This window comes from Mytilus edulis, chromosome 10, assembly GCF_963676685.1.
Source record: "Mytilus edulis chromosome 10, xbMytEdul2.2, whole genome shotgun sequence".
In the NCBI taxonomy this organism is placed as follows: domain Eukaryota; kingdom Metazoa; phylum Mollusca; class Bivalvia; order Mytilida; family Mytilidae; genus Mytilus; species Mytilus edulis.
Window position 1 is genome coordinate 44,069,141 of NC_092353.1, and position 21,547 is coordinate 44,090,687.

The window sequence follows — 21,547 nt, forward strand, 5'->3', positions numbered from 1 at the left end:
CAGCGAATATCTTCCTTAAATTTCGCAACAAAATAGTTTGAGACATTGCATTGTTGATAGAAATATCTTGTTTTGTTTTGTTTGTATCAACCGTACTTTAAAAAAACAGTTAAAAATTAAATAAAAATATCTCAGAGACCGTCATCATCAATATGCAGGATGTTTTTATTAACATATTTATTACGTTTGGACACAACCTTTACAATTGAAAAAAAAATGTTTTTCAATAAGCACTGATTTTCTTTATACAGGAGTATTACTTACATGGACGCTAATTTATCTTACCTCCTATACATTTCCAAGAATATGATTGGTTAAAAGCGTCCGCGTGCAAACCGTGTATATTTGATATTAGGTTAGTAGGGAGGCGGGGCTTATCTCATACACGGTTAGAAGTGGAGTTACGTCCCTTTATATTCCTTATTAGGTAAGAAGGGGGCGGGGCTTATTTCATACACGGTTAGTAATGGTGTTATGTCCCTTTGTAAAAAACAAAACGGTACTCAGAAAAAATCTTAAAAGTTCCAACAGACGAAGAAATTGATGATTAAGATTGAAACAAATTCATAAAACACACTTAAACCTTACAAGTCGTTATTGTTGGCATCTGTTTTTGTAGGATCAATGGAAGTATTTTCTTAGCGCTAACAGTATTGAAGACTTGCTCGTTTTGAGAATCACTAGTCTTAATTTCACACGTTAAGATAGTCGGTAAGATAAATTCGTTACATAGTGTGCTAGTGACGTAATTCGGTATATATGGGGTCAGTAAATTCCATATGGGGATTCGAGCTTCACTCTCAGCCCATATGGAATTTACTGACCCCATATATACCGTATTAGGTCACTAGCACACTATGTAACTAATAGAATCAAAAGTTTCAAATAGTAAAGTTGCACTGATTTTTTTTTTTAGAATTTTTACAGACGCCAGGACAAAGTTGATCTTAATGAATGTCTTTATCACAGCTAACGACGGATATGTTCTAATGTTCGTTAAAACAGTTCTGTTTTCGTTTGCCCCGATAAAAACAACAGACACTAATTCAAATTCAAGGCCAGTAACAACTAATAAAAAGATCATATTCTCAATGACAGAAGTATAAATACAGATTATTCTAGACAAATTCTAATCTTAATACATGAAATAGTGCTTTGATTGGTTGATATTGGCCATGTTGATTTCTGTAATGCTTGTTATGATTTGAGGATTGGTAATTTCAATATGTTGGCTCTATTTGCTCTGATTTTGTTACCAGAGATAAATAATGCATCAAATAATTATTTAATAAAATTAAGAATGGTGAAAGACAACTGTCAGAATCAAATATACCAAATATTATGATTGACGTGCATACAAGACGTGATTATGAATACATATAATTCTCTCCAGGAAAAAATCAAAAAGTTAAAAAAAAAACAAAGGGGCGTAAACAGAACAGCCAGAATTGTCTATGAAAAACTTGGTTAATATAATTTATTAATTAACATTTGTGAGTTCAAAGTTCAATACAGTTTTCAATGTACTGTATTAGATTAACATTTTTTGTTTTATACACGTACAAAACAATTTTTTGAACAACACCAGTCACGTTTTATCGAATGAATAAGATTCATAAGACATGTTTGTTTGTCACCGGTTTTTTCTCTACAATGTAATGTACCAACCAGGTAGATATTGTGTGATCTGTATTAATCATGAGATGTATCAAAAATAAACTCTCACACCTGTGTAAATTTCAAAAAGGTGTATTCATTATCATCTATTATGTTTACATTGTTAGTTTTTCGTTTCGTTAGGTGTTGATGTTTTATTGACCTTTATTTCTTTTTCTTCTTATCTTGTAGTTTGATGAAAGTTTTTATATATTAATATAAAAACCGCAATTTGAAAATGTGTAGTGTATATTTTTTTTAATTGTATCTCAAATAAGCTAGGCATTGATTGTCAAAAGTTCAATCCATCGGATGTTTTGCGGCAAAATTTTAAGAAATGCCAATTATAATAAAATTGTTGCACAATCTTTTGACAGACCTTTTACAATTGTTATTTGCTGGGCCCTTCATAGCTTGCTGTTCTGTGTCAACCAAATTTCCGTGTTGAAGGCCGTATTTATATCTATATTGGTTTAATTTTACAAATTATGACCTGGATGGAGAGTTGTCTCATAGGCACTCCTACCACATCTTCTTATATCTATCTTAAATGTGTAAGTTCCACAGGTTCAACGAATTCTTATTTTCTTTTTACCCCGTGATTTTGAGGTTAAAATGGCAATAACTTTTGCGAATATTTTTAAGTTAATATGTTTTTAAGTACAAAACACGATTAAAGGCATTGTTTTATTTGTTACGATATCGTCTGATTGTTACAATAACTGTGATCACAACAGCCTCCGTTTATTCGCAATTGTCGTTTACCAATCGGTTGACTTTGAGTTTTCTGTCCAAAAACTGTTGTACAAACCTAAAATGAAATTGAACAAAAGATTTATTTAAAAAGAACATTACTTAATCATTAAAGGTATTCAATATGATTGTAATAGATAATTTTCATTTGAAGAAAATTTGAAGTCCATGCTGTATGTATTACATTTAACTATTGATAACAAGTGGCTCTCAAGAGCCTGAATCGCTCGCCTGTTATTTTTTGGCTTAAATCTTTCATAAATGATGAATTTATTTTCAATATGTATTAATGAGTGGTTAAAAAATGCCATTTGAATGTTCATTGTATCTGCCATATTTTCTTCAAAAGCAAATAAATGCATTTTATCCATATGTACCATTTTTGCCATAGTGTTTATGTTTCTTGACGTAAAAAGAAATAAAATATAAAAGTAATACTAGATTTGTAAAGTTAAAAAAAAACATAAACAACTAGTGTAAATTTGATTAATATACCGCAAAAATGACGCTTTTTTAGCTACATTCAAGATCATTTGATAAATTTGAGTTAAAAATGTAAAAATAGAATGTACAAATTTATGCACTATTTATATAACACATAAATTACAAATAATTTAACAAAAAACAGACGGTGTTTATTTTTTAAAACAAAAAAGTTATGTAAATCTATCGAAAGGAAAAATACGTCCACAAATCCGTATTTTGAGGAAATATCTGAAATTGAAACCTCAATTTACTCGAAAGGTAACAAATGAAGGTTTATTTTTTATTAATTATTTGATTTAATTAAGAAAAATATAGCCTACACGCAAATAATTTTGGTCATATAAAAACTTTTTTGTATATCTTACTTTGCTGAACATTTTCGCTGCGTACAGTTTATCTGTATCTTCAATTATATTCAAGATAATAACCAAAAACTGCACAATTTTCGCACAAAACAAAATTAAGTGGCAGCAACCCAACAATAGGTTGTTCGGTTTGTTTGAAAATTTCGTGGCTAAGAGATCTTAACCAATTGAACATGTTTACTCAATGTCAGATTTGCTCTAAGTGCTTTAGTTTCTGAGATATAAGCCAAAAACTGCATTTGGCCCTATGTTCTATTTTAGCCACATTCATTTACAGTTTTGAAGTAAGAGGCCCAATAGTTTCAGAGTAGATTTTTCAACTTGACGAACATAGTGTGTAAAATTGTCTTTAAAGGTTTATTACTCCTTAAGAGGTAAATTAACAATTTTGATCATTTTACTTTTTTGTAGATCTTACTTTGCTGAACATTATTGCTGTTTGCAGTTTATATATATCTACAATAACATTCAAGATAATAACCAAAAAATGCAAAATTTCCTTATAAACTACCAATTTAGTGGCAGCAACCAAACAATGGGTTGTTGGATTCGTGTGAAAATTTTAGGGCTAATAAATCTTGACCAATTGAACATGTTTACCCAAGTCATATTTGCTCTAAAAGCTTTAGTTTTTGAGATATTAGCCAAAAACTGCTTTTGAATGTTCTATTTTTAGCTATGGCGGCCATGTTTGTCGGTTAATCTAAACTTGGGATACAATTTATAATCTGCATACCCTAAAAAAAACATTATTGAAAGTCTGAAGGTATTTGGTCCAGTAGTTTTAGAGGATTTTTGAAATAATTTACGATGACAGACAACAGACGAAGACGACAGACGACGACGACAGACGACAACAGATGCCAAGTGATGGCATAAGCTCACATCGGGCCCTTAGGTCCCCGTTGATTAAAAAAGTACATAAAATATATCTCATATCTTTTTGCTACAATAATTTATGATTTGGTTCCATTTATAAATTTAAATGATGCTTGTATTAAATCAGGGTTTTTATCTATATATGTTCGACCCAATCATGCAACCTTTGAAGTGTTTTTTTTTTACATTAATATACATCTTAATTTGTTTCCTAGTTCCTATTATATGCACAATCCGAATGCATAAACAAAGTATTTCCTCACTACATTATTCAGTCGGATTGTGCATACAATAAAAATACTCTATAACGAGACTTTTAAATATATCTAAAGAAGATGCGGTGAGTTTTTGATGGGTTCGTGTTGCTAAGTCTTTAGTTTTCTATGTTGTGTCTTGTGTACTAGTATTTGTCTGTTTATTTTTTACTTTGTTAGCCATGGCGTTGTCGGTTTATTTTCGATCTATGAGTTTGACTGTCCCTCTGGCATCTTTCGTCCCACTTTTGAAAGGGCTTATTATAACAATTCTTTAAATCATGTGTACTATTATGTGTATTATCATATACTACATGTAAACTTAGATGTTCTTTGTATAGTATCTCGCTGCATTGCAGACCTATTGGTGACCTTCTGCTGTTGTCTGTTCTATGGTCGGGTTATTGTCTCTTTGACACATTCCCCATTTCCATTCCCAATTTTATCATATGATTTATAATGAGGAACACTTATAGTTCTCTTAAATAAGAATCTGAATCTGAATTACGAGGCGTTATCATTGGCACTAATAACAAAAGTACATCTTCAGTTCAACAGATAATCTGCTATAATATTATAAACATGACCTGAGTCTAAACTTTATGTCTAACAAATAACAAATGACTGAATTTGCTGTTATAGAAAAAATGCTTTTCTGCAATAAAATTTGCGATGTTGAAGACAATGCTGTTCAAAGGGGTTTATTTTATTTTATTTTATCAGTCTAATAACCATTTCATACGTTATATATTTATTCGATTTATTCGATTCTGCACTTTTATCGATACAATTGTTGAAGATCAAAAGTCATTGTAATTCATAATCTTTCATACTGTAATTGATTGAATGGTGCTTTAGTACTATTTTCAGCATTGTTGCTTTATTTCGTGGTGGTCAGTTTTTATTGGTGGAGGAAGTCGGAATGCCCGGTGAAAACCACAGACTTTCGGTAGGAAAACTAACAATCTTAGTCAATATGACACGAGTGCACCTGTCAAGTGCTGGATACGAACACTCCACTTTAGTGGTGACTGGATAGTGATACAGTTGTTCGACTACTCAGATTACGTGCCACAGAGGCCCGATTTTCAAATCGTGATAATTAGAAGACACGCAAAAACAATTTAGTGGTATATGAAACTGATAGAATTGTACATTTAGTGTGAGAATAAATAAACACACTGCTTGTGTTTCATTTGTCCCAATAACATTTATTTTAATTACTAAAACGGCTTTACTTATGAATACATCGATACAATACAAACTATGGCTGCCGAATGTATTCGTTCATATTTTCTAATCACCAACAGAAGATTGCACCTTTTCATCCTTAACGGTGGAAGGAAAAATAAAAATAAAACGATAATACCATATGGTCCAAAACGTTCTTACATTAGTCTAATGTCTACGTAGATGTCTACGATTCAGATTTTTTTTTTCATCTTTCTTAATATTTTCCCTATATTGTTTTGGTGCCATCTCGATTGGTGTATCGAACAAAATTTTGAAAGTGTACATACCTTAGCGTCCATACATCCAAGTCGAAACTGCGGATTGAAGTTGATATCTAATTGTTGCACTTGTACACATTTCTGTAGAAAAATAGATTTAATATATTTTCTTCGTCTTAAACAATGATAAAACATAATATATATAATATATACATAAAAAATATGTGGTATGAGTACCAATGAGACAACTCTCTATCCAAGTCACTATTTGTAAAAGTAAACCATATGCATGTATTATACAATTATAGCCTTTGTATGAGGTCGATACAAGGATATATTGACCTGAAAGAAGTATATTGACCGAGGACGAAGTCCGAGGTCAATATACCTCTTTTGGTCAATATATCCAGTATTGACCTCATAAATAGGCTATAATTGTTATATTATTAATTTCTGACCATATTTGTATCAAAATCGTTATTTAATTTTGTTGGAATTTTAAAGATATCATATTGTCTCCTAGACAATAACAACATATAAGTTGCAATTTCATTTACTTTTTTTTTAATCTAACTGATGTATTTGAAGGGTTTTTTTTCTTCAAATAATCGATCATAGATATTTTTTATAAAACTTGTAACAATATCATGAAATTCATTACATGACGTCACCAAGTATATCGGTTTTTATATAGTTTAAAAATAACCGTGCAATATGCGTTTTGCTGTGCAATATGCTTTTTGCTATCCGCCGTTCTCTCTCTACCTTCGAAAACATAGTTCAACATGTGACTATCCCTGAACGTATCAAATTTGTTAAAATATACGAATTAATAATATAACTCAAGAAATTATTAAACGTGTTGTTTTCAATTTTTTTCAATACTGTTTAAGGTTTTCAACTTTTGATTTTGTCATTTGATTTTGAGCTTTCGTTAGAGTATTTTTATAGAGTTTCTTTTTAAATATTATTATGTTTAATAATAGGTGACTATAATGTTTTATGATCGATGATGCTACAACTTTTGACACTAATTACCATTTCAAATTATATTGGGTACAGATACATATTAATTTTTCTACAGAAAGATATCCCTTATGTAAAAATGCATCATGAAAGTATTGGATGAATAGATATAATGTATTTTCAACACAAATGCTTTAAATAAACTGAGTGTAAGTTACAACAAGGATTTATGACTGCCATTGATCATATTGTATTGACTAAATTAACCATTAAGTACATAAGTACCCTTATTTGAATATCATCTTTCATGTAACCTAATGATAATTCTATCTCATATTCTAAATGGTTCAAGTGATAATTAATTTTATTTCTTATGAAGCAAAAATACTGTAATCTGATTGGTTAATTACCCCGGTGTAAATAACACCCCACCCTTGTTCACCCAGGGATAAATAAAATTTTGCCAAAAAAAAATTTAAAAAATAAAATTTTGCCAAGATAAAGAAAAAATAAATGTCAAAAAAAATTAAATAAAATAAAATGTCAAAAAAATATTTTAAAAATAAAAAATAAATAAATTTGAGAACAAAAATTGAAAAAAAAAAGTATTTTCCTGGAAATTCAAAAGAACGCAAATTTTTTTCTGAATTTCCCAAAAATAAAGAAAAAAAGTATTTGACAATGCGCAGCAACATCGACGTTGAAAAAATGTTACACTGGAAGTTTTTCATTACCATTTTTCTATTTTACATTCTGGTTTAAAAATGAGTAAAGGAATTGTTCATAAGAATAAATTCGTTATCTTGGTGTAATCAGGGGTGTACGGAATTTTACACCGTTGTTGAAAATCCATACACCCATTCGGATACGCCTCAGGGTGTATGAATTTTCAACAACGGTGTAAAATTCTGTACACTCCTGATTACACCAAGATAACTAATAATGTTTACTCGATACGCCTATGCTTACTTTGGAGGACATTTATATATTATAAACTTTTTGAGAACATTTAGTGCAAATAGTTGGGTTTTATTTCCTTATCGTATTGTCAATATAAATTTCCATTACATCAAAATATTGTGTAGCTACAGACATTCCTTTTCCAATTCGGAAATCCAGTTTAACGTATACTTATCTTATTATGTGATATTTATTTTTGTAATTTTACTTTTTATCAGGGGCGACCATCAGATCGAAATTTTCAAAAACCCCGTCGGGATTTGTTGCTATATCTGATACAATTGCATGTATTGTACCACATACTCCATCCTCCTTTCATATAATACGAACTTTTTAACCAATCTATTTTCACCATTAGCAACACGATGGGAACCACATGTTGGGCAGACTTTGCTTTCTATTCATAGGCACTTGTGTTTACCTTATGGCTTGGTTGGGTTCTAGTTGCTCAATCATAAGTCGTATCTATATTGTTCATAACCTTGAACATAGTGTTTTCAACTGGTTGCTGTATTAAGGATATGTTTGCAAAACACATTTCAATATATTTAAAAAAAAAAAAAGAAGAAAAATTACAAAAATATCACCATCTGTGATAATAAATTATTTGTCGGCCTTATTACTAGATTTATGTCACTTTACTGGGTGGGGATTAAGAAGTTCGCTTATTTAAGACCAGTCCATCTTTAGACAGGAGTTTTGGGATAAACTCCTGGTTGAAGTGTCCAGTTTTCGTCCCATATCATACACTAATTTCTTTTGTATATGCGTGTGGTTACACTGACAGGTGAATAGAATTCAATATCAATTTTAACGACAATCATCCTTATAACACACATCTTCAAATAGACTGTTCTTATGCAAATTAAAACATAAGCTCCGCCCGATCAATTGAAATACCATTCGTAATACATGTCTAATTATTTTTTTCTAATCAAAAGTCATTTAGATTATGTCTGGTTTTAAAGTAAAATAGGGCTGATAGCCATGAAAAATACAAAAGATAATAAAATAAATAGAATGTATCATATTTCGATTTCAGATTAAATAATTTGGCCGATGTGTGTCCTTCAATGTTTAGATTGTAAAAACTGCCTTCAACACTTCAAAGCGGAGTTTAAATTAAAGGCAACAGTACTCTAACTCGACGTAAGCAACATTAATCTATAACAAATATATAAATCAAACAAAAACAAAAACAAAGGGACCTTAAAAAGAGTCGTGACAGGATGCGTTGACACGGTTAGTGTCTCCTCCTATGCATGCACATTCCGCCTTGCAAATTTATTCGTAGTCAAAATGTTCGAATCAGGAATAGAACATATTTTTCTATTTATAGATGAGACGACTATTTTGGAATCTTATATAAAGAGGGGCGAGAGATATCAGAGGCCAGAGGGACAGTCAAAATCATAGATCGTAAATAAACAGACAACGTCATGGCTAAAAAAGAAAAAGACAAAGACAAACAGACAAATAATTGTACAATGACACAACATAGAAAACTAAAGACTTAGCTACACGAACCCCACCAAAAAATTGGTTTTTTTTCAGGTGCTCCGGAAGTTTAAGCAGATCCTGCTCCACCTGTGTCACCCGTCGTGTTCTCATGTTATTACAAACCCGGTAAATAGTCTAATTCGGTAGGTCACATTCGTGAACAGCGGAAGGGATTGAAGTTACGATGTAAAGAACATATCCGATATCTGTCAAACGGTTCCTCCATAACAGTCAACCAACTCGTTATGGCGTCAGTAAAATTAACGAAGGGATGATCGCAACTTCACCATTTGGAACTCTTGGTTCAATAGCTTCCTTGTGAGCAGCAACCCAAGACTGCGAAAACACACGTTTTTAGTGAGAAGAGACATGCACAGGGTAATAGTTGTGACGATTTCAGTAATTTACCTTCATGACTCTGTGTTTAGCAGTTTTTATGATAGGAACACACCACTGATATATAATTTAAATATGTATAGTGTATACATCCAAAAATTATTAGAAACATGTGAATTCTTAATTACATCTTTAAAAGTCTAACAAGTGTGGTGTTATTAGTTAAATTACACCAAAAAAAATTGTTACGACAAGACATTTTAAACATAACTTAATTGTTAGTTTTTTTGTGACAGACTTTACCTAAAAGTAGTATTTGAATTATTGGGTAATTAATAGAAATTTATTAATCATGCAAAGTTCTAACAAAATAGTTCACATTCTTCTATAAAAATCATAAATTCTAGTTGTGAATGGTTTTACCTGATCGACGTTGCAGACGGATGTTGTTTTACATTCAGACAGACTGGATATACTATCACATTTCAAGCATTTTACTGAAATAAAAGAAAACGATCTGTTAATGTTGTATCATAAATTAGGCTGTTGGTTTTCTCGTTTGAATTTTGTTACATTTGTCATGTCGGGACCTTAGGTGGCTAACCATGCTGTAGGGACTCTGCTCATTGTTGAAGGCCGTATGGTGACCTTTATTTATTAATTCAATATCTTTCGATATCTTGCAGCGAGTTGTCTCATTGTAAATTATACCTCATCTATCATGGTTTTTTTTTATCATACATGTAATGGTGATGTATATAATTTTGTACTTGTTTGCTGATAATTTATTTACTTTCTACAGACTAACAAAGTTAATAGTTTATTGACTTTATTATCATTTTGTAGGGACGATATAGCAGACATGATCAGTTTGTTTTTGATAACAATTCTGAAATCTTGTAGTAATCAAGACAATGCGACTTATTACAGAATCTCTAATCACAACTAGCAACAAGACCAATTTATCTCTAGGATTAGGATTTCTGTTTACCCTTCCGGACCACTTTAGTTCACCACGGCTTTTGTTGTGGCTCTCGTTAGTCAACAAAAAGCTAATTGTGAGGTGTTTTGTTGTTTTGAGTTTTGATCATTGTGTTATCTGAAAAATCTTTACGAGTTATGATTTTTGATTGTCCCCAACGTTTCTTTAGACTGAATGAACTTTATACACTTCGAAAGTGTATCCATTTCGATTGTTAAGTGTATAAGTAGCTTTCTCATATATCTATGAATGTGTTAATTCTTTCTTAAAAATTAACGTTAAACCTTGTCACGATTGTAACACTTTTGTTCATCCAATTATCTGTCGATAATACAAAATCAATACTCCTTCGGTAATTTTGTTTTACTCTTTTGTTATGATTAAATATTTCCTTTCTCACTACTCTTTATCATAAGATTAAAAATTTCGATGATTCAATGAAAACAACGACGATTTTTTGTCACTTTTTTTAATTTTTAACTATGAGCGTACTTACGACCCACTAAAATATTTGAACTGCATCAACATTTATGTTCAAGGAATGCCTGGTATAAATATGATCGTGGGTCGTAGGTACGCTCATAGTTTAAAATGCAGAAAAAGGTTTGGAAACTGCCATTTTTTTGCATTTTTTTCAGAAGCTTGAGGTCTTTACAGCAACAAAGCATGAATAATATCAACGGAAGTTGAAAAATCTATTGATGTTTACAAAAATATAGGTTTTAAACTTTAAAAATAATGTATTATATTTAATAGTAAGTCACTTTTAATTTGAACGAAATTAGGGGGCCGTTCTCTGATGCTTATCGTACCTTGTCCTTTAGTATTAGAATATTGTTCACACCAAACCCTTCAATTCGACATAAATAGATCCTCGTTTCTTCATAATTAATCCATCGTAAGATACGAACAATGCATTCTATATATAGACTACCAGCAACGGAATCGACTAAGTGTTAAAAAATTAAAATGGCCCTCCTAAAATTAGGTGCAACTGAGCGTTTTTCTTCTTTTTTCTGGGGAAGGGGAGTACAGTGGAAAGGGCAGTTAAAATAACCTTAATCAAAAACCCTCGAAACCAATTTGAAAAGTCAGGTATATATATACAGAAATTTTTATTTAAAGGGAACTACCAAAAAATGTAAAAATAATTTAAGGGAAATTTTGTCTGAGGGAGTGCTGATAATTTCTCAATAAATCAATTAAAAAAAAAGGGATGGTAGGATAAGAGAATTTTCCCCCTGAAATTGTAATATAAAAAAAATCAAGCCTTTTCTATTTTTTTTTGTTTTTTTTTTTTTTGAAAAATTAACAGGTTAATATAATGTGGATTCTTTAGTGCTTAAACGTCACTAGTGATGTCACTAACTTTTTTTGTTGTTGCATCCGAAGCAGTTTCTGAATTAGCCTTTATCATAGACACTCAAATCCAAATATTTAAAAGCCAAGTATGTACAAGTATTTAAACAAGTAAAGAGCTATGTGACTTATTGTAAAAGAAATCTAATTTAATAGCCAAATTCATCTTAGGACAATTTTACCCGAGGAGTTAGATCATAAGAATCTTTTGAAATAATTGCCAAATTTAGATACGAACAATTAAAGAAATGTTTATAATAAATCATCTCAGTACTGAAGTACTGACTACTGAGCTGATGTTTGCCTCAGGGAAATATACCACCTGCATTAGTATCGACCCAGTGATTTAAAAAATGATCATGTCAAAATATACATCATTAACTATTTGAAGTTATGTTTAATCAATATTAACCTGTGACATATACTAGCCACTGCTACAGACCCTTACGCATGTTTGTCTGTCTAATACCAGATGATTTATAAAAAGAAAAGAGCATTGCATTAACATTTATGACTAGCATCTCTAGCAGAAAATATACAAGAGATAAAATTATAAATACTCATCATGCTCATGTTATAATCCATTCAAATTTATTTGGTAGTACAAAACTTCAAAACATTAAAAATTAATTATTTTGAAACATGCTTTTATAATAACATTAAAGTATATTATATGACGATTGTTAACGAGAGATATAATAAACGCATATAACGGCACAGAACATGTGTGAATTCTCAACAAATCAGTGACTTTTATAAACAACATGCAGATTTTATCCTAGTTGTTCAAACGTTTCGTTAAGCTAACGCAGTCCTTAAAGTGTCGACAAACGACAAAAGTAATGATTAAGAGTCGTTAACTTTCACAACTTCAAGGAGATCTATTAAATATCTGAGTTATGAAATATGGCTGTCTTCGTGCAAGTGCCTGTTCCACCTCACAGAAAAAAAGGCAATTTCGCCTCAAAGGTACGGAACCAGCAATCAAAAGCTGTGTAAACATGAATCACAGACATACATCACAACTGTTTAAAAAATTCAAACAAACATACAAACATACAAACATTCAAAATCGAACATGGACTCAACAAAACATGCGTAGTAGACAGTACAAAAAACGGTGTCCTTGATACTAGTAGTACATACGCTTTCTAAAAATAATAAGACGGATTAAAAGTTGTCTTATATAACAATTTTTTGTTTGATATCAGTTGATTTAAAGATTTACCAAACCCAGAAATATGACATGAAGTCTTATTTTTATTTAATGTCATACTTTTTCAATCAATTTGTCAACTTAGATATGCATTCGAATAAGAATAACAAATCTATAAGGACTTTTGTCAATTTCAGTGTTCACACACACAAAATTTTATTTCACTTTAATCCCTAAAAAGAATAACTTTTACTTGATTTTGGAATAGTCATAGCTGTATTTGAAACTTGTTTTGTTATCAGCGTTCTTCAATTTGAATGATACCTTAACGTAAAGGCAAATCAAAGATATCAGGCTTATAGTTTTGTACGCCAAACAGACGCTTTGTTTACATACGACTCATCAGTAGTGCTCGAAGTAAAGTACTTGGAAGACTAAAATCAAATAAAATGGTGTAGAGCTGTAAAAACCGAAACGCAAGTCTGGCATATCAAAGAATGAGCATGCTAGATTTTAAAAATTGCATACTATTGTGTCAAGAGGAACATATTACAAATAAAAACATTATACAAAAATAACAACATATCATTATAATAATACATTTTTCATCTGATTTATTAAACTGCGTCAAAATACTACCAAGAACATCATAAGTTGTAAACAAATAAAAGATGAAGTGCATTGTGTGTCACAAACTTGTACCAGAATAAATTTTTAATTTTTTTTAAACCATAAGGAAAACTATTTGAATGAAAGATAATTGCTTACAAAAAAATGTTAGAATCGACTTTCCACGGCCCGAATGACGATCGATCCTAGTTCTAACACTGCGAAAAAGATAATGCAAATTGAAATATGTATTTCCCTAATAAACTACTGGTCTTGACTTTAATTTTTTTTTAAATTGGAAAAGGCTTTGTATCTTGTACATTTTTGCCCCGTCTGTCGCTTAAGGTCTTTATTGGTTGTATCTAAGAAACTTTTTTATATCTATCAAAATTCGATTTCTAAGCAAATCATTGGGTTTTGATTTTTATCTAATTTTTTGGCCAATAAATGTCAGGTAATTTTATCTGCACAACTGATCTTTAGGATGGGCTATATTTATATAAATAAAAGTTATTTTGTCATGTAAATAGATCATATAAGCATCTTAGTTAAAGAAGTAACACCATTGTTTTTTTATATACTTTTGTAATCCTTTTTTTTGTAAACCTTTTTTCGTGTAACATATTTCAAATTTTACAATGTTCTTCTGTTTTCCTGTCACGTGTTATTTCTCGACTTATCACGTGACTTATAAAAATATCAATTAAAATGTTAAGCTGAAGACTGGTGTTTATAAAAATTTTAAGTATTGAGTTTATATAGATTATTACAATATTTACGGTTTGCGATACTTGTGAATGACTTTTGGGACGCAAATTTATGCAGAACGGTATAGGGTTATTGTGACAAATATCCAAAATCTCTATCTTAAAGCTGATAGTTATTTTATCCATTCATATGATTTATTAAAATTGAGGGAAATCGCACTTAAATTTATGAATGTTTTTCTTTTATAACACCTTATTTATTTGGAACGGCAAATATTTCTAATGTAAAAAATTCTATGCTCAACATCATTTTGAATAATAAATTTTAAGAACAGAGAATGAATATACAGTGAAACCTGACTAAACCGAATCCTGCATCAACCGAAAACCTGTCTAAACCAAACATGTCCTCAAACATCGTCATATCAAATTGTATGCGTTGTAAACCTATTAAAACCGAACATCAGCAAAAAACAGAAAAAAATAATAAGTCACAAAGCGGTTCGATTTAAACAGGTTTCACTGTGTAATGTTTGGTCACTCTTGGTAGGAATGAATAATCTGAACCAAGATATGAAATTCAGGAAATAATATTTGTTTGCAATAATTATTTCAATATGGTACAAACAGGGTAACAAATTCGAAAACCGGCTAATTATTTATTTTCATGGTTTTCTCCAAGGAAAAATACGTCATTATTCTCTCACAGAGAGATTTACTATACTGTTAGTTTAGGAAATCTTTTATTTCGGTTACCAGATTTTACCCACCATTTGCTTCGTAAAATGCCTTTACTAAGACAGAAATTTGCCAGTTGTTTTTTTTTTTATTATTATTTCTTCTGTTTATTAAAAGCGTTTGATTTTGTTAGGTTTTATAAACTTTTCGTCCTGAATTCTTTGGAGTTCAGTATTTCTTATAGTTTTCTTTTCATAGATAGCGAAATTTTATGTCAAAGCAATCCTTACACAATTATCTCAAATCTCACTATTTCGGAATTCCCACTCAATTAACGAAAACATTGTTACTACAATCATGACAATAGACAACTGCCATTGATATCCCGAATAAGACATTCAATCGGTTATAGTTTTGTGCTGAAATAAAATAAACAAATTACTTTTTCAGGTCATAGACAGAGAAATGTGTTGTGAAACTTAAATCAAATCAATTGATACATTGATGTATAATTCAAAATATTCATTTATGCGTTATTATATTCTAATGAGAAGGTCAATATAGAATACAAATGAAACATCATTATATAATACAATAACAAATAAACCGAACTCCAACGAAAATTATGATCGGAAAGTCCCTAACCAAATGGCAAAATCAAAAGCTCAAACACATCAAACAAATAGATAACAAATGTCATATTACTGACTCGGTACAGGCATTTTCTTATGTAGTTCAGTATCTATACCGATCCAAAAAGTTAAATGTTAAACTTCAAATTAATATCAATCCTCAAAAATACAAATCAAAATTTGATTATAATGCTTTTATTAATCTTTCTCGAAGAGAATACGTGTAAAAGATAGTTCAATGTTTATTTTGAATGTTATATACCGTTACTATACAACTTATCGCTATATGTCCGTCATTACCTGACACCCCAAAGATTCCAGTAAACTGTTGACGCCATTATACAAAATAGTTGACGCCACAATTGAAAAGTGATAGTTGTATGACGTCAATAGTTCAAGCGGCGCAGATTTCCATAAAGAAAAATCACAAAAATACTGAACTCTGAGGAAAATTCAAAAAGGAAAGTCCCTTATCAAAAGGAAAAATCAAAAGCTCAAACACAGTAACAAATGGATATAAGGCGATAAGGTGTATTGAATTCATGGTCATGAACTTATTCTTTAATAGTTAGAGACTGTATTTGATGTAATGTTTGTGATAAGTTTCAAAATATGTATCGAACTGATATACTCATTGCAATGCTCAGACTTGTTAGAGATAAAATTTTGTAATACAAAAAAAAACAATGAAGAAAGATTATGTCATTTTGATTTTAAAATTTTAAATCAAATATATTTCTAAGTTAATGTTTTCCTGATTCTTTACAAAGACTATCCATAAACGGATATATATAATGACAAAGAATCATATCAACTAAAAGAGTAACAGAATATGTTTGAAAAGACTATAAATGATTTGAAAGACTTTATTGCTAATGCAAAGTTAAATATTACTGAGTGACATAATTCTAAATTTTAACGTTAACTGGATTTTGCTTTGAAACGCTTTTGTACTAGTATGGATGTAAAATAACTATGACAAACAGTTCATGATTCATGCCATACCAAATTAGACTTATTACCGGTTATGTAATACAATATTAACACGCGCTTACGACGAGTGCGAGATAAGGAGAAATATCTACCTACACTTTCCCAGTAATTAAGTTTATCCCGGTTTTTTTTATTAGATGTGTCATGGAATTGTCAGTTTATTTTCGACTAATGACTTAGCATGTTCGTTAGATATATTTTTCGCCTCTCTTTTACAATAATATCCAAAAATACATGCTTTCTCTTATGTAATTAAATGTTGGTGAAATTTGGGATGTTAAGTGGAGAGGGTAAGATGCTGGCAGGAAAATGGGGGAAGAATTGGATGAAATAATACAATGCAACGGATATTAAATCTTTGCAACTATCTTGTGTATAGAGCCCCACAAAATAAATAAAGGATAATCATACAATTATGAAAACTATTACTATTGTTATTCGAACAGAATATGTACACATACAGTGCCATCGTTTGAACCATTATAACTAGACTATATATGTGTGAAAAATGCAAGACAGGCATTTCCCCAGCAATCTGCAGAAAAGCTATTTGAATCGTGCCTTTTGTAAATAGATTGAACGATACGTCAAATCTGTCGACTTTTTTTATTCGCTGATTGTTATGCCAAACTCAAAGAAAAATATAAAGTGTAAAAGAATTGTAAAAATTATGACAGTTGCTTGTGAAACGTTTCGTTGACGATAACTATTATTAAGTACCAATTGGTTTAGTCAGATATTATCGACCTCCCCATTTTGAGTTTATATTGCCGATACGGTCTGTTTGGTGTACTCTTTTATTAACAGATATATGTTTCGCACATTTAATTGTTTTCAAAATCGGGTAGGTATAAAAACAAAAGATAAAAACAATACTTGTTTTGCATTGGAACATTTATGGCAAGTTTAAAAGAATTATCACTATAACAATAAACTCATGAATATAATTGTGTGAATGATAATGTCAAATTCAGACCATACAACTGCAGAAGTCTCAGTAAAATTTAAAGACTAACAAGAACTAACCAATCGTAATCAAAGTCAAAATATAAACTTGAAGGACGTTTTATACTTAATGCAAACATCATTTTTTAAAGAAATTTTGCAACCACATTCTTACGAAACTAATTGACATGTCAGAACACAATGTCATTCTTATTAAAAAGCGCTGCTCTATGGGTGAAATGGCATTCAACATCTATATAAATGACAATATTAATATATGTTTGAAAGGTCATTGCTTTAATATAGGACACGTATGCGAAATGAACCATTACCACCGACACAACATCATTTACTGAAAGCGATAAATTTGTTCTTCACATACACAAGACACAATCGTGATATCAATTGACATAGTTAGCAAGTACACAAATAATAAAGATACATATTACACAAATGCATTGCAAACAACTGAAAGAAATTTTCATATACCAAGTGCATATAACACTAAATAATACTAGTATTTGGTAAAATCTATATAAAGAATGCCCAATTTGAAAAAATAGAAGCCAGGAATTATAAAATCCTTGATGATCTGTTAAAAAAGAACGCATTTTGTCTACCTAAGATTTATCGGCGGGAATCAAATTCAGACCTTAATAAGATCCAAACAATTTAAAAGACTATTTGCAAACATAAACTTGAAATTTATAATATTTTAAAATTAATAGGCTTGATCTTTGGTGACTCCAAAAGGTAGTCTTATTCTTTAAATGCTCTAACAAGATTTTCTATTAGCTGTATTTTTTTCCGATAAAATGATAGTTCAATATACCTAGCCCTAAACACTAACCAATGGCGCTGGCGTTGTAATTTGCAAGCCAAACAAGTACAAAATTGTAGATCATTGAAACCCGAAAACTAAAAAAGTTGCCACTATACTACGCAGTGTTTCGTATGAGTTAAGCATTTTTAATGTATTCACTTGAAGCATAATGTTATCATTATGACACAAAATTATTATTACTGGACTATGGCGTAATTCCTCAAGACAAAAACTTAACATAAAAATAGGATAAGAAACCCTTGAGAATAGGCGTAATAAACATAAGCTTATAATGTTTAATAAAATATCAAATGAGATTACACCTAAAACATATATGTGCAAGTCAAGTTATATTTTCCTAGCCAAACCCATTTCACTTTGACGAATTAATATAATTCTCATCTACCCTACTTGTTTCAAATATTTCTTACATTAATAGTGTAAATCCTTTCACTTAACTTTAAGGCTTTGGAAAAACCTTCCTCTAAGTATGAGAGAATCCTAAAGATTATGTCTATTTAAAAATAGACTAGACGGATTTTATGGTACTGCTTAAATATCTAAACCTTTCAATTATGGGGTAATGCAATACAATATTAGTCATGTGTTCAATCAACTTTTTTGTGTTCGTTGAGAATGAATAGCATCTATTTTTTTTATTTTCCTTAATAGTTATCAAAAGTACCAGAATTATAATTTAATACGCCAGACGCTCGTTTCGTCTATATAAGATTTATCTGTGACGTTCAGATCAAAATAGTTATTAAGCCAAACAAGTACGAAGTTGACGAGCATTGAGGACCAACAATTTCAAAACATTGTGCCAAATACGTCTAAGGTAATGTACGATGACTTAAGACTAATCTTACTTGATTTCATTTACTCAATTGTTGATTTAGACATAAATATTAACTTTTTGTCCATCTTTGAAAACAGATGACTGTCGTATGGTATAGAAATCGCTACTTTCAAAATCTGTTCAGAATTTTTTCTGTCACACTCATCGTTCTGTTTGAACATTTTTTTCAAATATTTCATATTTAATTTAAGACACTTAGTATGCATATTGTCTCTCATGCTTTATATATTTCTAATGACTAATAAATAGCGTTGATATATACATGTCAAACAGTACTTGAATATCTGGTAACTTATTGCCAACAAACTTAAATATAAAATCTATTTTGAAATTGGCACTGAGATATGTATTTGTGTGTATTTCCTCATTAGTAGCAGCCATTAATCCACTGTCGTTTTACAATTTAAAAACTAATTTACACCTTGTACATGTAATGTGTAGAGAGCTTTTGAAGGCTGTATCAATCCTATTCATATCTTAATGAAGACATAATAAATTAAAACACACAAAACTTAAACATAGCAGCAAAACAGTCGGATTAGAATTTAACAAAATTAGCATTATCCGAAAAAACAAACATTTCTCAAGTAAAAACACTAATGTATATTGCACACAACAAAATGTGTGAGCTATCTTTCTAATGACCAAATTTCAACAGTAGTGACATCGACCCAAGAGTATTAATACCAAACAATTTAGTACAGTAGAATTGTTTGCAAATAAATGAAATTGAAATAGAAAACAAAATAACTTCCAGATACAAATGCATTAATACAGTTAAAAGAAACAATATATGTGAAAAATCAAATACTTAAAAGTTTGACGCACAAAAATTAGGAAATCTGAAACGTAAAATGCTGTTTAACTATGACGTACCACAAGTTTGACACATTCCTTGGCACAGCTTCTCAGCCACGCAATGTTTGGAACAAACGTTAGGATCTGCAGCTTTTAACGCGGCACATGCAGTTGCATTTAAATCATCTCCAGTACATAATATCTGACTTGCTTGATATGTTGGATTCACACCTTTAAACAATTTTAAAATATTAAGTCGTATAGTATACGTAGTTATAAGTTAATAACTAATCATAGACAAATACGAAGGTAAAAGAAACACCATAGTATGAGAGACATTACTTGAGGAAAGTCAAATCATATATAGATTTCTTAAATTGGGTTTAAGTTCATTCCCTTGGTCGCCATTTTGAAGGTGAACATTTTTGTTTTTGACTTACCAATTTAAGACATGTGGTACAAACAAATTAAATGAGATATATGTTTACAAAATCTGTAAGCAAGAGCTGAAATTAAAGTATAAAAAAATAATGACAGTATTTCTGCACTTATATCTCCAACCTGGCGCCAGAAGAAAAATAAAATTTGATCAAACTTCTTAATTCGAAAACTATATTTTGAAATAACTCAAGTAACTCCCAAACATCTAAATAAATTGAATTTAGGTATTGCTTATACCGTTTACCTCAATCTTTTTATTTCTTTAAATGGGATTACAAATATTTCATCTGCAATGTCAACAGATACCAAATTAAGTATATGAGTTTGCAGCAGCTTTTGAAACAAAATTTCAAATCCTTTTTAAAAGTTTTTAGTTGGAAGAAATGGAGATCAAAACTTTATTAAAGAAGCTTAATGTAATTATTTAAACATGGGTTTTTTTAGACTGGAGATCCAACAGTCTGCATGTCATTTGATCTGCCACGAGTCATACACCGTGAACTTGTTTAAGCATTTGAGATATAAAAACCTCTTGGATGAAATTTTGTCCGGCTTTTTCTACAAAACTTTTTTCAAAAAGAGACAAATACAGACAAAGTGAATGTGTGGTCGATCTCATACATTTGTGTTGCCAATTATTCTCACAAATTGTTTAATAGATAAAGCCACTTGATTTCTTTAGAAATCAGTTTCTGAATAACAGCCTGTTTAAATGTATTGTATACCACTTAATATGTAAATGTATATAACGCTAAAAATCTATGTTGTAATAATTAAGATAATATGAGTAAACATTTATTAGGGTCGATCCAAAAATCAAAATTGAAGTCAAAATTCATAAGTTAGCAGTTCAACGTAACATTTTAACACAGTGTGTTTCCTTGTCTAATATCAAATGTTAGAAGTGTTCTTTCTCTTCCTTTAAAATACAAAATAATTTGGATATTAACTAACAAATC

General features: G+C 30.3%; 1 protein-coding gene across 1 annotated transcript in view; it reads right to left on the minus strand.

Annotated features, from left to right (window-relative positions):
* Positions 1-2,329: 2,329 nt before the first annotated feature.
* The window catches only part of LOC139491273 (uncharacterized), a 39,149-nt gene continuing 19,931 nt past the window's right edge, over positions 2,330-21,547 (minus strand). Inside the window, exons 6-9 of the mRNA XM_071278816.1 lie at positions 20,226-20,378; positions 10,030-10,103; positions 5,914-5,985; positions 2,330-2,467 (exon numbers count right to left, since the gene is read on the minus strand). Coding sequence (XP_071134917.1) covers positions 2,351-2,467; positions 5,914-5,985; positions 10,030-10,103; positions 20,226-20,378 — 416 coding nt within the window. The 3' untranslated portion in view covers positions 2,330-2,350. The remainder of the gene's footprint in view (positions 2,468-5,913; positions 5,986-10,029; positions 10,104-20,225; positions 20,379-21,547) is intronic.